The sequence below is a fragment of the Leptinotarsa decemlineata genome, unplaced genomic scaffold (genome assembly GCF_025532065.1).
Source record: "Leptinotarsa decemlineata unplaced genomic scaffold, Ldec_3_MD MMD2_tig00000133_RagTag_RagTag, whole genome shotgun sequence".
Taxonomy (NCBI): Eukaryota; Metazoa; Arthropoda; class Insecta; order Coleoptera; family Chrysomelidae; genus Leptinotarsa; species Leptinotarsa decemlineata.
Genome location: NW_027412542.1, coordinates 8,629,258 through 8,647,365, shown reverse-complemented (window position 1 = coordinate 8,647,365; position 18,108 = coordinate 8,629,258). Strand labels below are relative to the sequence as shown.

General features: G+C 36.3%; 2 protein-coding genes across 7 annotated transcripts in view; both read right to left on the bottom strand.

Moving 5' to 3' along the window:
• Positions 1-1,467: 1,467 nt before the first annotated feature.
• Positions 1,468-8,622, bottom strand: LOC141481233 (uncharacterized). The gene is made up of 2 exons (XM_074172443.1): positions 8,180-8,622; positions 1,468-3,160 (listed from the first exon to the last, which is right to left on the bottom strand). Exons 1-2 carry the CDS (start codon positions 8,203-8,205, stop codon positions 1,468-1,470), a joined length of 1,719 nt encoding a protein of 572 aa, XP_074028544.1. The 5' UTR covers positions 8,206-8,622.
• Positions 8,623-12,685: 4,063 nt separating this feature from the next.
• LOC111504347 (calcium/calmodulin-dependent protein kinase kinase 1) overlaps positions 12,686-18,108 on the bottom strand; it is a 233,010-nt gene continuing 227,587 nt past the window's right edge. For all 6 annotated transcript variants that reach the window (XM_023158880.2, XM_023158879.2, XM_023158878.2 and 3 more), the window contains one exon: positions 12,686-17,065. In XM_023158880.2, the coding sequence (XP_023014648.2) occupies positions 16,832-17,065 (234 nt within the window). In that variant the 3' untranslated portion in view covers positions 12,686-16,831. The remainder of the gene's footprint in view (positions 17,066-18,108) is intronic.

Sequence of the window (18,108 nt, the reverse complement as noted above, 5' to 3'; positions counted from 1 at the left end):
TTCTACATTTGTATTTATTTTTAAATTTAATATTCTGATTATTTCATAAATCTGTAAAAGGTAACAATCCTGAATAAAAGACTATTTCAAATATAAACTGTCTTCCTCAAAATGAAATATTCAAACAAAATTAGATTACACGATATTTCAATAATCTTCGCATCATACAGAATATATTATTGGAAAATCCATAACAATACTCCCCGTCGGCCGCCTCTTTTGACGTTTGTTGTCGCAAGTCACTATTTTGATGGCTCGTTGGCGGCGTCTTCAAGGGTCATCCGGGTAGAAATATTCCAGTGACTTTGTGGAGGAATTGCAGTACCCGTATGTTTGCATTCTTGGAATTCTTCCTCTCTCAGACAATACCGAGAATGTAGTATAGTTATAGCTCTATCTCGTGAACAAAAGCCTCAAACGGGAAAGAAACATCTATAATAAGTAAATAAAATCTCGAAATATTCATCCCTCCCAACTACCTACACCGTATGCGGACGAAGGTTTCACACATTGAAATTGATCGAATCCCAGGCACTTTGCTGTTTGGGTCGGATCTTTTCTGCACTGATGAAAGGTAATACCTCGAAACCAGTCTGTAGGTGATCTACTCGAATAATTTCAGCAAGGTCCTGGTGCCTTTTGACTGAAATGTAGGAGGTATCATTCAAGAATTGGTGGTATTTTCCATACCTATTACATCTTGTACTACATTCTGTCAATAAAATCAATTATTAGGTTGTATCTTTTTTCATTGATTCGATTTCCAAACTTTTTCGACAGATGTCAAAGGAGTTTCGAAATGTGAGATATGTCAATGTTATTGACTTTTGGAACATTCGATGTAGAACAACGTTTTCTGATATTGGTCAGTGTCAGTTTTGCCAATTTCTATATCTTTCTTAAAGACAGATAGCCAAGTACAAACCATTTCTGAAGAAATGTTCGAAATACACACTCCTCCATATATAAGAATATACGATGATTCTTTGAGCCTACGTCTCTTAGCTTTTGGTTCATCGTCAATCATTCTCAAATAGCTCCATTCAACTCGTCGCCGTCGTATTTCAACAGTTTTTTGTTTATTCTTGCTTTTGTTGAATTCTAACATTATATTGCAACGAATCTGAAGCCGTCCCTGACCGATATGCCGGCCAGCGAACTAACACATGACATCACCGCAAAAGGAATGCAGTCGGCAACCGCCGATAAACTCTAGTCGAGTATCGAACCGACTACAGATTTCGAGAAAGAACCGTTACACTAATTATATTTCTCGTTCACACAAAAGGGTTTTTAAAAACTTTTCATTTGAACAGAGTAACAACTAATAACTATGAAATATAAGTACTGGCTATTACAAATCAATTGAACCTATTTATACATAAATTATTGCCGACTTTGCAGATATCAGCAAAATAATTGATGTCGTCTTCGGGTCATCGAACAATATCCTGCTGATGTAAGAGGTTATCGAACTGTAACTTCTCCATCCCCTGGGGAAGTCTTGTAAGGGACGAACAAGACTGAAGATGATGCTTCGTGTTCGGGAACTGGTGGATCATCATTGGATGGTTCTTTCTTCGTTTGCCTTTTCAATCTGTAAATTACGTATAGAATGAAGATGGTGATTGAAATGTAAATGGGAGTCATCCAGAAATGGCTATTATCAGATTGTCTGGTTTCTTCTGGGATGAGTTGTAACCTCTCTTCTTCTAGGGTCAGATGTTGTAGTTTATCCAGGGGAATCTTATCTAATTTCAATGGTTTGAATTTCAGCGAAGAATTGATGTAAGCTGTCTTGATATTTGGTAAAGTGAGGGGTTCGTCTAATATGACACTTTTGGAGTTTATGAAGGCTTCGTTGTTGGTTTTGAATTCACAACCTGGTGGAAGTTTTATCAGATGCACTCCTTCCAGAACCATAACTTTCGTACTGGAACAATGTGTAGATATCTTCGTGGCCTGTGGAAATATTCCTATGTAATGGGCTTCTGACATTTCCAGAATCAGTGTTGCATTCATCGAAACTGGAACGTGTTCACATCTTGCTTCTTCATCTGTTATTTCCAACATCTGGGTAACACAGTCAGGGGATCTGCCAGTATCTTGGAGGAAATTTTCTTCGCAAAGGTAATCCAGGCCAATTCGTTCACAAGGTGAATTTAGGTACTGGTAGAAGTAGGGACTGACTGTTAGGTAAGGAGTTGGTGGAATGATTATTGTCGAATTTTGTGTAGGAATGGGAAATAAGTGAAAGTAGGTGAATGTATCAGGGAATATTAAGGGAACATGAAGAATGAATACGATTTTATGATCCGTGTAGTAGGCGTCTATTTTGGTGACGTCGTAGTATTTATGAATGTCGTCTTCCTGGTTATAGAGTAACTGGTTTTCTGAGTGGTAGGTGAGCAGTGTCCTTACGATCCAACTCAAATCTTCGCTTTTGAGGACGCTGTTATGGACTGTATTGATCCTTGCCAGGGATACTGCCATTTCTAAGTCATTCAGTGTTTGTAAAATAACTTGAAGTATCAGGTTGATTTGATCCAATACGTTTCTGGTTTCCAGATAGTGATTGAAGTCAAAAACGAGTCTATTGAGATCGGTTTCAATTCTTTTGACTTCTATTGAGATGGTATCTTGATTATGTGTTAATAGAGAGATGGTTTCATTGTAGCTTTCCATTATTCTTGTGTTTAAACTGATGTGTTGGTTCACATGACTTATTATGTTCCTTTGGTTGTTTTCTAGGGAAGCAATAGCATTCTCATATTTCCTTGCATCTTCTTGGTCCAAGTTTCCAGAAATTGCTTTGATCACACTTCCTAAGCCATCTATGAGTCCTCTTTTGGGTCTACTGAGAGGGTAAAGAGTCTGTAGCTTTTCCTTGGCAGTTTTCAGTTGGTACTTCAGTCCTTGATCGAAATTTTGCAAGTTGAAGAAATAAGGGTCACTTAGTCCGTTACGAATTGCTATGGAAACGGCATCATATTGGGATTCTATAGCGAATATCTCTTCGTGGATGGGTTGAAGATCGTAGTAGTTGATGAAGTCGTGGGTACTAGTCTTGATCTTTGCTTGTCCCATCTTGAGGGGAAGTAGTCCTGGATTTGTCTTGAGGTTCTGGATTTCGATCTCCTGTCCTCTCGTCAGATGAAGACTGTAAAGGGACGAAGAATTTAGTAATCTTATTAGGCAAATGTCTTATATTTTTCTTATGGACGTTTGCATTTTCTGTCTCGACAGTTACTGTTTGGTCTTTTTGGATGGATTTTGGGGAGAAGGGTGGTAGCAGTTTGTTTCTTTTCACTGTTTTTCTTGTGTACACCTTGGTGCAGGGTTTGTAGGTAATAGGAGTTTCTCTTTTCTTGTTTCTCTTCTCTATGATATTTGTTTTCTGTTTCTGTAAATCCTCGTTGATTTTCCTATATATTTCCTTCGTTTTTTCCCTGTGTTGTTGGACGTAGTTGTTAATCAAGGCTCGTCTTATGTCGATATCGAATGGGTCTTGACTATTGAGATGTCCGTTCAGAATATCCATAGGTTTCTGTCTTGTTGCTGAATGGATAGAGTTGTTATATCCTAGGATGGCATAGAGCATCTGTTCTTTGATATCTCTTTTCTTATGCGTATCTCTCAATATTCTCAAGTGCTCGATCAATGTGGAATGGAATCTTTCGACTATCCCGTTTGACTGAGGGTTTTCTGGAGTGGTATAGTGAATGTTGACTTTATGTGTGTCAACAAATTCATTTTTGAATTCCGTTCCATTATCAGTGACGATCATATGTGGTATTCCATGATGGTTGATGAATACTAAGAGAGCATTGAGAGTGTTGATAGCATTACATCCCTCTATTGGATACGCCTGGCCATATTTTGAAAATGCATCCACAATCGTCAGGAATTTTTGTCCACCAGCCTGAAAGGTATCTATGTGAATTATTTCAAGAGGCTTCGTTGGGGTAGGTGTCAGCATGAACTTTGGCTTCTCTGGTCTTCGATCATACTTGTTGATTTGACAAGTTTCGCATAAGTTGATAGCTTCTTCGATATCCTTTTTTATATTGGGCCAATAATACAATCTTTTGATCCGAGTTTCCGTTTCGGTTATTCCTCTATGGTTTGTTTTTCCTTCATGATGCTGCTTGATTATTTCTTTTTGTCTAGCTGAGCAACTGACATCTTCTAAAAGGTGGTTGCATTTTATGAGATCGAAAGAGGAATTCTTGAATGTCTCTCTCAAGATTCTGCACATGCTGGGGTAAAGTTCTTCATCTTCGAACATCAAAGCGTATTTCTTTCCCGGGCTGATATATTCTTTGAAAAAGTTAAAAACATTTTCGTCCATATTGTCGTTTCCCAACTGAGCATGGTATCTTCTTTTATTCGGGAATATTTCTTCTATCACCGTTCTTGCTGGGTTATAGCTTACTCGTTTGAAGATGACTTGGTTATTGAAGACATTGAGAGGTTTCTCTGATATTGGTATTTCTAATATTGGACTTTCTCTGGCTGTATGGTTGGTGATGCCACTAGTATCTTCGTCTGGGGTAACTTCCGGGTTCAGGTTCACGCATTCCTTGTCTCCTTCGGTTAGGGGTTCATTCTGAATTTCTTGTTCTTGCGGTATGGGGTCCTTATCTTCAGGAAAATGTTGATGAAAGCAATCTTTAAACAGATCGTTGATGATGTCATCTGCAGACTCAGGAACTTCTGATGGAGGATGGTTGAATAGAGATGCCTTGTCGTCGTCATAGTTTGCTTCATGGAGCTCCTTTGTATGTATCTCTATTCTGGAGAGCGCATCGGCGTTGGTATTGCTTGTGCCTTTTTTGTAGACTACTTCGTAGTCATACTCTTCTAGCTTCAGGCGCCATCGGATCAGTTTTGAGTTTGGATCCTTCAAGGAGAAGAGCCACTGGAGGGGACGGTGATCTGACAGAATTTTGAATTTTCTGCCGAAAAGATACGGTCGGAAATATTTGGTGGCCCAAACTATTGCTAGCATTTTCTTTTCGATGGTAGAGTACTTCATTTCAGTTTCGTTCAGGGTCCTGGATGCATAAGCTATTGGCTTGTCTTTTCCTATGGGTCCTTGGGACAGAACGGCTCCTATGGCGAAATTGCTGGCATCTGTGGTCAGATTAAAGGGCTTTGTGAAGTCCGGATACTGTAGTAGTGGTTCATTGGTAAGCAGGTTTTTACAAGTTTGAACACATTTTAGGAATTCTGGCGTATGCTCTATATGGGCATCTTTCTTGAGACAGGAGGTTAACGGTTTGGTAGTCTTGGCGAAGTCCTTGATGAACTTCCTGTAGTACCCTAGAAGTCCTAGGAATCCTCTGATTTCTTTGACAGTTCGAGGTACAGGATAATCCATGATTGCTTTGACTTTTGCTGGGTTTGGTTTTATCCCATTTGGAGTGACGATGTGTCCTAGAAAGCTGACTTCTTTTTTCAGGAATTCGCACTTGTCTACTTGTATTTTGAAACCAGTTTCTCGTAAACGTTGGAAAACTTTTCTGAGGTTGACCATATGCTCCTGCAGAGATGTAGAGAAGATGATTATGTCATCCACATAAACCAAGCAGATAGTCCCTTGTAGACCCTTTAGGACATTGTCCATAACCCTTTGAAAGGTCGCTGGAGCATTTTTCAGTCCAAACGGCATACGCAGGTACTCATAGTGTCCGTTTTCGACGTTGAATGCGGTCTTAGGGATGTCCTCCTCTGCCATCTCTATTTGGTGAAATCCGCTTGCCAAATCCAGGGTAGTGAAATATTGACACCTTCCCAGTTTGTCGAGGATGTCAGAAATGTTCGGAATAGGGTAGCGGTCGTCGATTGTCTTCTCGTTGACTTTGCGGAAATCCACAACGATACGCCATTTTGCTTTTCCAGAGGCGTCCAGTTTTTTTGGAACGACCCAAATTGGTGAGGACCAGGGAGATTGGCTAGGTCTGATGATTCCTTGGTCCAATAACGAAGTTATTTGCTTCTTGACTTCTTCCTTGTGTACATACGGATATCGGTATGATTTTGTGTAGACTGGGATTTCGTCTCTGGTTTTTATATGGTGTTTGACCTGATTGGTGAATGTGAGTGAGGAATCTGGATGGTGAAAAATATCAGCATATCTTCTGCATAATTTTCTGATATGCATCTCCTCTTCTGGATTCAGGTGGTCTGTTCTGATTAGATCATCCATGTTGTTGATTGGGTCTCTGTTTCCTGACGGGATTATGTCAGCAGAATAGATATGATGCTCTTGAAGATTTATTGGGCTGCTGCATACTGGTTCGGCTAGAACGATTTGGAGTTTATCTGGACTGAAGTTGACAATTTCCGTCCAGGCTAGATGATCACGGGCATCAGTGAGAGCTTCACGGATGTAAGCGCCTTGAAGTTTCTGTCTTGGTATCATGATAGTTCCATTCTTCTCCTTCACCGGTAGTCGTACTTGGGTCACGCTGTCTGGCTCCAATTGAATAGAGTAGAACTGGGTCTTATTGGTTTCGTAGTACTGGATTGGGAGAGAGGAGTATTCGGTTAAAAGGGAGGATTCAGGAAAATTCAGTTCAGCTTTGAGAAATTTCAGGTTGTCGAGTCCAATGAGGCCATCAAAAGTTTTGTGGAATTTGAAGAGGTAGAATTTCAGAATGCCGTTTGAGTTAAACTCAGGAAATATGGGGATTTCTGCACTGTAATCTTGAGAATAGTTTTGGAAAATGGAAGTGACGACGAAGGGATCTTTTTTGATGCAATCCTTGTAATATTGGAAAGCTAATTCAGGATTGAGAAAGGATTTTGTTGATCCGGTGTCAATGAGGAGTTTGAGGGGAGGATTTGCAATGGTTATATAAGGAAGTTCTCTCTTATCGTCGAATGTATGCAGTTCCACTATGTTTCTTGGTTTTGTCCTGGATCCAATGGAAAATTTACATCTGGTTCCTGTTGGTCTTCTTGAACCTGGAATTCTTCAGTCGGTTCTTGATTGGGATAAGAGCAGGTTTCTTCAATGTAATAGGGGTTTGCTTCGTATCCAAAGTCTTCGTCATGTTGCTCAATGTTGAACATGGGAGCTGGATTGAAATTTGGTCTTGCCTGAGGTTGGGTTCTCATGCTCCTCGTTGGTGCTCCATAAGTATTTCTGGTACTGATGCTCATCGGTGTTGGTTCTTGTCCGTTCTGCCTGTTTGGTTGATTCTGTCCAAAACGTTGTGGTTGGACTGAAGGCCACATCTGTTTCTGTTGAGTATTTGGTTGCCAATGTGGTCTGAAGGTCGGTTGTTGAAATTGTGGTTGGAGTCCCATTGCCTGATGAGGTTGTTGTTGTCCGGGTCGTTGAAAGTGTTGCATGGGTTGGTACATCCGCTGTGGTATTGATTGTTGGGCATATTGGTGATTTGCAGTTTTTTGCTGGGTCTGGAGTGGTTTCTTGGGGACTTGTGGGGGTCCAAACGTCCTTTGTAGATAACGGATATTGTTTTCTTCTTGGATGTACTGCATTGCTGTTGCCAAGTCTATTGGTTTCATTGCTCTTATGGTGGATCCCATGGGCTCTCGTAGTCCGGCTAGGAATGTTGTTAGAGCTTGTTGTTGAAAAAAGCTTTTCTTGCTGATCTTTATCGTATCATCGGCGGTGTGTAATTCGATATAGTTTGATATTGTGTTTAAAAGTCCCATGACTTTTTCGTAGAAACGTTGTGGTGTTTCATTCTGGTCTTGTCGCAGGTTTACCAAATCTCTTGTTAAGGAATTTTCATTCCGTTGGTCGGCGAAGTTTTGGATTAGAGTTCCTTTGATGCTGTCACTACATCCATAAACTGAGATGACGTCTTTGGCTCTGCCTCGTAGCTTGTTGAGTAGTCCTTGTATCAATATATGGTTCTGAAAACAACCGGGGTCTTCAGTATTCCAATATTCGTTCAGAATCATTGTTGATACGTTGATGAACTGGTATAATTCATTTGGGCTTCCATCGTATTCGGGTACAATCCAAAAATTCTTCAGGTCGAATTGTTTTGCCATGTTGATGGGATTTAAAGGTTGGTCAATTGTTTGAGGAATAATAGATGGGCGAGAATTGATACTTGAAGGTGAATTTGGTAAAACTAAGGTAGGGGGACGTAAAATAGTATTTGCAATTGATGAAGTTGAGTTCATTTATGCTTACAGGATGACGATGATGGCTCGTTGCATATTCTGTCACCAAAAACTTATTTCTATGTAGATATTCCTTGACGGACGATAGTGAAGAGGTATTCTTGTCTACGGCCGGAATTCTTCCTGGAGTACTTGCTTCTCGGTGGAACTTGGTTCGGGAGAATAGTGGATAAACGTTTGAGAACGACGAGGATCTTCTAAGGACTCTTCCACTATCCTAGCGACTGCGCCAATTATATTTCTCGTTCACACAAAAGGGTTTTTAAAAACTTTTTATTTGAACAGAGTAACAACTAATAACTATGAAATATAAGTACTGGCTATTACAAATCAATTGAACCTATTTATACATAAATTATTGCCGACTTTGCAGATATCAGCAAAATAATTGATGTCGTCTTCGGGTCATCGAACAATATCCTGCTGATGTAAGAGGTTATCGAACTGTAACTCACTATATAAGTCCGTCTTCCCGACCGAAGGGGGAGTTCAGAAAATGAATCGAGTGGTTAAACAAGGAATTCAAATAGTGGAAATGAATTAAGCGTTAGTTGCTAAGTGTAGTAAATGAATTAGTTTGTGATTAGTGAAATATTGTCGGAAATAAATTTCTTTAAGACAGTTAATTCTTTAATTTGTTAAAATATCAATCATATCGGGCTTTTGAGGTGGAAGTCACGATTGAAGAGAACGAAATCTGGCCTTTGCGTTGACTGCAAGGATGAAGGTTACATATCGAAGTCTCAACAATTTTACCTCCTTTCTTGAGACACTGAAAAAATCTAGAATCCAAGAATGCATTCAGTTGAATTCAAAATGGTGGAGACATAGGACTAAGGAGCTGAACTGTAATTATAAGACAGTCAAAACTCAATATATTTAATAATATCTCCATGATATAGATACAAAAATCTCTAGTTATGAAAACGAGTTAATTATCAACTATAATAGGCTCGGGAATACAATTATAATGATAGAAATTGGGGTGGATATGAATATTAGCCGGTTTGATTCGATTTAACGACATTAAATTTAATTTATAAGCTTCATTTGCAGTGAATTAATGAACATTGTGAAGTGAACTAACAATGCGTGTTCAAATATATTTACACGAGAGATAATACATTGAAATTGTGCAAAAATGTATAAAATCTAGTGCTTTATTCAAGAGTAAAATTTGAAAAGGTTCAATAGTATGTACAAGAAGATTATATTAACATGCATCAAAAAGTTGTAACAGTAGTACAATATAAATAGAGTATATTGCGCCTTTCTAATTTTCCAGGAATTAACAAAATGTTAATCAATATCAGTGTATTTAGAGTACAAGCCAATTCATTGAAAATCCAATAATTTTCTGACTATGGAGTTTTGGAATAAGTATAACTAAAAACATGGAAGCTAATCGTAAGTCTTTGCTGTTTGTTTTCAATTATTCACTATCCTTTATTTGACTGGATGTTTCCAACACCTGTGGCTACCATCTTCAGAATATTCTCACTGATGAACAATTTTTCTCTACTCAAATAATTTGTTCATAACAGAATTGTTTCAACTTATGTTTCATAGCTCCTCTGTAGCACCTGATATGGCAAGTTGAAACGATTACTGAAATTGTGTTGCCAAATTTGGATTTTTCACCCACATTATTTCTCAAATACATTTGTTACTCTTTTATTGACCGATCTTGTGACGGTTTCATTGCAAATCCTTACAAACGTGCACAAAAAATTCACCTTAACTGCATGAAATTTCAAGTACGTGTTATGCTGGTGGTTTTTTTTTTCATACTGAGGTATACTTTGATTCTTCTATTTCAAAGAAGTTACCTTCACATCAAAAAACAAAAACGAAAAATCGATTTTGAAAAGCTTCAGGAGTATTTGTACCTGATATAACTGAGACAAAAATGAACATGAAGATAAATAATATTTTTATATAGGGCATGAGGCAATAATACAAAATGTAATTTGAATAACTAGGAGAATAACATTCAGACTATGTCATTCTATATAGTGCTTTTCTTTAATGTCCCCCCCTTTTATTTTTTGAACGCGTCAACTCAAAAAACTGAAATTTGGGATAATGAAAGTAATTCATGAATACTTTATTTTGAAGTGAAATTGACAGATGAAACTTTCAAGAGGCGACTGGGTGCCATCTGTGAAAAAATATTAAATGGAAAGGGGGGTCTTCTGACAAATATTTTTGAAGCTCCTAACAAATGCTTCATAACCCTAGAATATAATGTCAATATCTTCAACTACTACAAAATGGCGGAACTTTTAATAATTGCCTGAATACATTGACATTCAACTATATGACGTAATGAGCTTGAGATCTGTTCAAAATTCGAAATGATTGCCTTAAACTTCTCGACATATGAACAGCCTATCCGATATCTCACACCGAACATTTTCGAACAGAGTAACTTCAATATCTCTACAAATATTTATTATTCTCAGCCGTATATCCGATATTGAAGCAGGTTCAGTTTCGTACACCTTGTGCTTCAAATAGCCCCATGAAAAAAGTCCAAAGGTGACAAATCTGGTGAGCGGGCTGGCCATTCTGTAGGATCTCGACGGCCAATCCAACGACCAGATAGTATCCAAATAGTTTTTAACTTGTCTGGAGTAATGTGGTGGTGCTTCATCTTGTTGGAATACAATATAAATATCACATTCATTAGGATTCGCTTCGACGATTTAGTAATGAGAGGGTCAACAGTAGTTTCCAGCATATTCAAATACAGTTTCCCTGTTGAATTTTGATCAATTGATAGAGATCCTACAATATGGTTTCCCAATATTTCTGCCCAAACTTAATTTTTTTTTGGATATTGGGTTTCCGTTTCCCGGAAAACGTGAGTGTTGGTGTCATTCCAATAACAGAAATTTTGTCTTTGAACATTGTCATTTAAAAAAATGTACATTCGTCACTAAAACAAATATTGTGGAGATAGGTAGGATGCCTTGCAATGGTGTCCGTCATGATATCGCAGAATTCTCTTCTTCGATTAGGGTCACCTTCAGTTAATTGATGTATCATTTTAATTTGTATGGATCTATTCCTCTTCAAAAGTCTCCACACAGTAGAAGGAGACACCTCACAAACCATTTGTGACGGAATAAAGAGACTGTTCAAGATTTACTACCATTTTACCCATTATTTGCACTTGCTGTTCTTCCGGAATGGACGGATGACCTGGGGGCTTTTTGTTATGTACACTATCGGTAGTTGTGAATTTGGATACAAGTTCCGTCAAATATTTTTTACAGATAGAACGATTCAGAAAACGTTCATTGAAAATCCTTTCAGATTCAGATTCTTCATTAACCATTTGTAGCCAAGCTGTGCTTGGCTTTTTTTAAATTTTTTCTCGAAGAGATGGTGCGATAATTCTCTTACATTATTTGATATATAATTATATAGTGTAAGTCCATTATGTTGTGGTGATTTTGAATAATATGTGTGGTTGAATTTTTCGATGCGAATGTTATCTTTATTTCTTGTTTCATACCTGTGTCTATCACCATTTCTAGCATAGCAATCTTTATTAGTATGTATATACAGTGATATAATTAAAATGTATATGCACGGTTCCGTGAAAGTTACGCGTTGCACCGTAAATAAAAATCTCTTCAATTTTTCCTTCCAATGGACGAGAATTGACCATTTTAGAGATTTTTTTGAGGTGGTACCTTTCTACTAGTAAAACCGAAAACTAAATGAGAATATTCTAACTGAACAATGATGTTCATTATCTTACTGACATTTTTTATCGTTTTTATAAACAAAACATAATAAATTGATGGATGTAGCCGTTACTACGTGGTAGGAGATCATAATGAAAAGATAAAATAATAAACCCTATCGGGTTGTTGGAATCGCCATATGGCAGATAAAAAGGAATATTTCTATAAATATCGATATTATTATGTTTTTCTTCAGGAAATTATTAAATGTTCCGCCATTTTGTAGTAGGTAAAGATATTGACTTCATATTTTAGGGTTGTGAAGTATTCATCAGGAGCTCCGAAATGATGTGTCATCAGACCCACTTTCCATTTAATTTTTCATTTCCAGGAGGCGCCCAGTCGCCATCTTGAAAGTTTCATCTGTCAATTTTACATCAAAATGAAGTATTCATGCATTCATTTTATCATCCCAAATTACAATTTTTTGAGTTGACCCGTTCAAAAAATAAAAGGGGGGGACATTAAAGAAATGCACTTTATGTATATACTTATCTCTTTTATTTTCATGGTCCCTTGTCGAATTAAACGAGGTGAACACATCTCGTATGAATATTTGAAAAGGAATTTTTAAATTTCACTTTGTGAAATAAGTATACGCTATATGGAACAAATTCTTTGAAGTTTGTAAAATATAATGCAACATCATCATTTGAACGTTGTGATAGTCAAAATTCAAATTCAAAAAACTTTCAAACTCCCAAGTGAATTCACATAGATTTGTTTGTTTGTAACAAATAAAGAAAAAAAGAAACAAATAAAAATAAAAGAAATATATTTATAACAAAACAAATATACACAACTGAACTGATATGAGTATACAAAAATATCCAAAAATATCATGTGAATATAAGATTCATTATCAATTTAGTACCTTAAAAATAAGTTTGGAAGGGTAAAATAGTACCAGAAAATCATTATGAGGTATAAGAAAAATATGAACAAAAACAATATTTCAGTAGAAAATCAAACATAGTAAAATCAGATCAACGGAATTATACTAGGTCAACGTGACCAACAGAAACATTTATTGCATGAAAATTATACGAGCAGTTGATTGTATAGTTTAAGAAAATTTTTGCATTATCTTAATGAATGTGGAAAGTATGTTGAACATTTCAAATTATAACTGTTTCAGGAACTATTGTTGAGATTGTATTCTTTCACGAACTCTTATGACAAAAATGTTTTGTGTAATTCGAATTGTTGAAGTTTAGATTATCTAAATCTTGGAGTAATTGCCACTTTGGTAAACTAGTTATAACCGAATGAAAGAATATATCCTGAAGATAAAAGTAATAAGACGTCTTTTCATTTCTAAATCAATTTCTCGTTCTTTCCTAAATAAGACAAAAATGAGTTTCAATCAACTGATGAATACAACAGAGGACCAAAAATGATCATTCAACACCACAGCTATTAGACTAGGCAAAAAACAATATTTTTCCTCTCTTGAAAATTCTGTAGGTTTGAAATGTTATCTGTCTCAGGTGAAAAAACTTTTAGTTCCCAAATAATGGAACAGGGAACTGATTTCTTCTTTAGATGATCTTCATAGGAAAAAATCATTCGGGAAGATATATCTATATCATGATTTGTAGAGTTAGTTAGATTTTGATGAAAAATTTGTTTGTATTGTATTTTTTTCGATAGATATTTGATTGAATAATCCATTGTTATCAATGAATATCGATTATTTGAGAAGAAAAGTGTTTCAAAACTGATATTGAGTATTCAGTTACATTCAAATAATATTGTAATGTAAATGAATTGACTGAAATTTGACCGACACAAAAATTAAAATTGAACTAGGATGATTCAAATATTCAACTGGATTTCAAAATTTGATTTATTCGGATGCTCTCTACTTCGAACTCTTTCATTCGGCTTTATTCTGATTCTGGCTTTTATTATTCCGGTTTCAATCCCCAGTACAGCGTCTTTTTTTATAATTATTAAAAAAGTCCGGAAAATAGTCTTAGTGACTTCATTTCAACGAATCTATCAAACTATTGAATTTTCAGAACGCTTTCCAGCAAGCACAGCACCTCTATCTGTCGTTCTAGCTCATTTACGATTCTGGCCGATACAATTCTGGGAAGGCCGATGTTCTAGCCCGTGAAGGCGCATTCAAGGCTATGATCGGCCCAGAACCCTTCTGCAGGGTAGCGAATTCAAAGATGGAAGCGGAATCGATATATTTGTGGAACAAGTTCCCAGGAATGAGGCAGGCGAAAGAGTTCATAAAGAAACCATGGCCCAGATTCACGTAAGACCTGCTAAACCACAACCGTAAGGTTGTAAGGGTAGTAGTGGGCCTACTAAAGGGGTTTAGCCTACTTAGGAATCATATGAGCAACATGGGTCTGACAGAAGAAACCCAATGCAGGTTTTGTCAAGAGGCTATCAGCTATATGAAGGGGTCAGTGTCAAGGCTATGGAGTCTTATCAAAGAGATCTAGCTAGACAATGAGCTCTAACAACCAAGGAGCATCACAATTGATCTGAATTCCCGACAATCTAATCTAATCGTTCAAAACAAAGATAAGTATTTTCATCCAGTTGACAAGATATAAATATCAACATTCTGATTGCCACGACCACCTCACAAGAAAGTACTATTTTAATCTTTCCAGATGGAAAGTAAAGCTGGTGAAAATTAATTATTCTTCACTGAAATTGCAATTTATGTTACATGCCCGAATGCATAAAAAGAACAATAGTTTTACCACTGAATTCAAACTGTATCGTAGTTTTATACGTATTCATAAAAATAATAAAATATTTGAATAAAAAGTCGTCATCATTATCATTATCATCATTATCACATCTGAAAAGGGGTTGCTGGTCAGTCCCTTAACCTGCAGCTCCCAAACATTTCAAGGGCATCCTGCTAAGATTTCTACAAAATTAAAATTTTCTATTTCAATAAAAATATTGTGCGTCAAAAAAAATTGGCTTAAAAGAAAAGAAGACGATGAACGAATCCGACATCCTCAAAATATCATTCTGGCGCGATACCGTTTGCTTATTGTATAACACCCAATTTTCAATTAGTTTTTTTCATAATTGCCCAACAAAAGATAGTTGACAAATTGTCTGACAAATTTTCAGCCACGTTTCTTCAGTCAGTGGGACAACCTGAATATGTCAGGTTATGTTTTGTGAATACAAAATTTAGGAAAAAAAATCGCTCTTGATATTTTTGGACTGTTCAATGAAAATAGTGTATCCAATTACCAGTTCGATAAAATAAGGTTAAAATAAGGCACACTCAATCTGATTTTCATTTTCCTCTATAATTAAAGCTGTACATATTGAGTATATTGATTTCAAAATATTATATGATTTCATCTAATTCACGTATGCCCTGACAAGAGGATGTATGTGCATTGTACTAGAGTTAATAAGTACTTATTAATCAAGTGTAAGTAATCTTTTTTGTGAGAAAATTATGACAAATATTTAATAACAATGATTTTTCATAAAACTCATCATATACCTTCATAGAGTTGATTTGTAGAAGATAGAATATTATTCAACGAGCGAGAAATGTTGCCATTGCTCACGATAATGAAATTTGTCGTGAATAATCCGAGTACATGTTTTTATTTTTGCTTTTCGTTAGAAGCTATCACAGTCAGTTCAATGATATATTTTCGCTTACTAGCTTACTAGCTAGGCTTACTACCGATTGGAAATAGCTGAAAGACAATTGATATTTTATGAATTTGCTCATATATGATTGCCTAGAGGTTGTGAGTTATGAATATGCAAAATTGTGATTGGTTCGAATTTATGGATCATTCCGCTACTCACTCAACAAGAAAATGTGAAACAATCAATGATTTTATTCAATAGTCATAGAAAAATAGTTTTTAAACATCGTTCGAAAGCCGAATATATCTTTTTTCCATCAAATTCCTTGTAACAAGAAAAACAATATACCCAATATTCATCATTCAGAGAAGATACCGGGTAAAAGATGGCGTTGAATGTATGGCTGTGGGAGAAAATGTTCATGTTTACACAGACTATCACAAAAGAAGCACTAAATAATTCGAAAAATAACACACTAATACATATTCTTAATTGAATAAACACTGTGATTTTTCAGAAAGAAACATCGAGTAGGTATAACAAAATTCAGTGGCGCCTCGTAAACCACAAAACCACCATCTGCCTTTACTACGCGAAATCAGAATTGCGCGTATTTTTGACTACTTAACAATTGGGAAGTTTTTTATTTCCTATGAATGTGCGTCATACTTTGTCGAAACCGGTTTTCCAATACACATAATTTATTTGAAAGCGAACAAATTGAGAATACAACTCTGGTAATCTCAGAACACAACCTGTCGTAACCCACATATTTAGGTTGTTGAACTGAAAAAACTGAGTTGAAAATATGTTGAACATATCTTCCTTTGGAAATTATAAGCGAATTCAATCAGAAAGTAGGTGTCGTGCAAGAAAAAACGATACTGCGCTAGAGTGACATGTTCCGGTTGTCAGATTCGATGATCGCATTATTTTTTTCTTCAAAAGAATTCAGAATTCTATAATAAAAAATCGTAACAGTGCTGGAACTTTTATAAAGCGCCTAGTTTGCATTCTGAAAATTTTTAAATGTGGTAGACTCGTTTAAATAAAGCCATTGAAACCATTCTTAATTATTATCGAAGAAGTACTATGTACTAAAAATTGTTACGTTAACAAAAAAGGAAAATGAATATTACCCTTTCTGGGACTGAATAAACTCTTCTTCTGAGCTACGATCAAACGAAAACTAAAAACAAATGGCTCATATGTTCAAAATACGATGAATATCACATACTCCATATCAAATCTTAATTATCTATCATAATCCATTCGCATTTTCACATTCAAAAAATATTCCATTATCACCGTTTGGTCGTCCTTTCTAGAACATTTTTACAGTTTTCATCCACGTCTACGATGACCTCTTCCACGCATTCCAAGCTAGTTTCGATGCTCATTTGTCTGTCATGGTTCCAATCGTAGCTGTCTGGAGCTGATTTCGAACGGCCTGATGCACCAATGTGATGTCTTGTGATTGCAGTTGTTCCAGAATCTGAGGGCACTAAGGTAGTGTCCCGGCGGTGAAGGAAGGGGTTCTGTAAAAAAGTAACATTGAAAGTGAATCATTCAAAACAAACACTGCTCCAAATCATTAGAACTGCAACAAAATGAAGAACGGCAACCAAGTTGTTGTGGACTGATTCCTCTTTCCACTCTCAGACACATATCAATAATTCCTTGAGTACAAATTGGCGGGAACTTTTTTTGTAAATGTTCTAGATTATTTTTTACAAAATCCACATCAGATTCCGGTAAACAGAAAATTCCATCATCTATATTTTTTGATATCGGTACATGAGGACTATGAACAGTGACAAAGGTTCTATTTCAAAACAGCAATTTGTAACGAAGAGATCATTGATGTGTGTCTTGAAATAAAAGTATTCACTTTCATATATAAATGGATGAATTTCAAAGTTAGAAATTATTTTGGTTCATATCTGAACACACCAACTTGGTTGGTGACACACGCGTCTAGAAGACTACTGAAGTTCTGTTATTTTGAGGCAGTGTTATTTGGATTTACTCTACACCAGAGGTTTCAGTTTTACTTCTCACAAATGTAACATTCTAACTTCCAAACTATTCTTGTTATCAATATTCTGTTATATCTACTTCTTCATTTCACGATTCAAACTGTTTGTGATTTCAGGTTTTGAGACCATCCCCTGTTGGAATTTCTTCCTTCCGGCATGAGTGTATGGCATGTGCTGAGGTATATCCCTTCCGAAGTCGGAAGCCGAGACGCACCGGTGAAACGTCAGGAAGAAATTCCAACAGGACACTACTTGTAAAACTGAAACCACCATCAGTTTCAAATGATGGTCACGAAAAAACCTGAATTACTTTCTCAAGTTCAACTGGGAAGTTCACCTTATTTGCGAATGACACTACCATACTTTGGAATAATAAAAACACTTGTGAGTTGCACAAAATGATTTCTGCCGACTTGAAAACAGTTAAAGATTGGTGTGATTCAAACATTTCATCTTTTATCTAACTAAATGAATTAATTAACTAAAACAAATTTAATATCATTTAGATGCTCAATCAATGAACCTTTTTTTTGAAGACAGAT

What these genes read in the sequence shown, in the direction of transcription:
- LOC141481233 (XM_074172443.1), bottom strand. Translation starts at nt 8,205, where the DNA reads ATGCAACGAGCCATCATCGTCATCCT. An exon ending in CGAGCCATCATCGTCATCCT is followed by an intron (nt 3,161 to 8,179) that starts GTAAGCATAAAT and finishes GTCCCTTTACAG; the next exon opens with TCTTCATCTGACGAGAGGAC.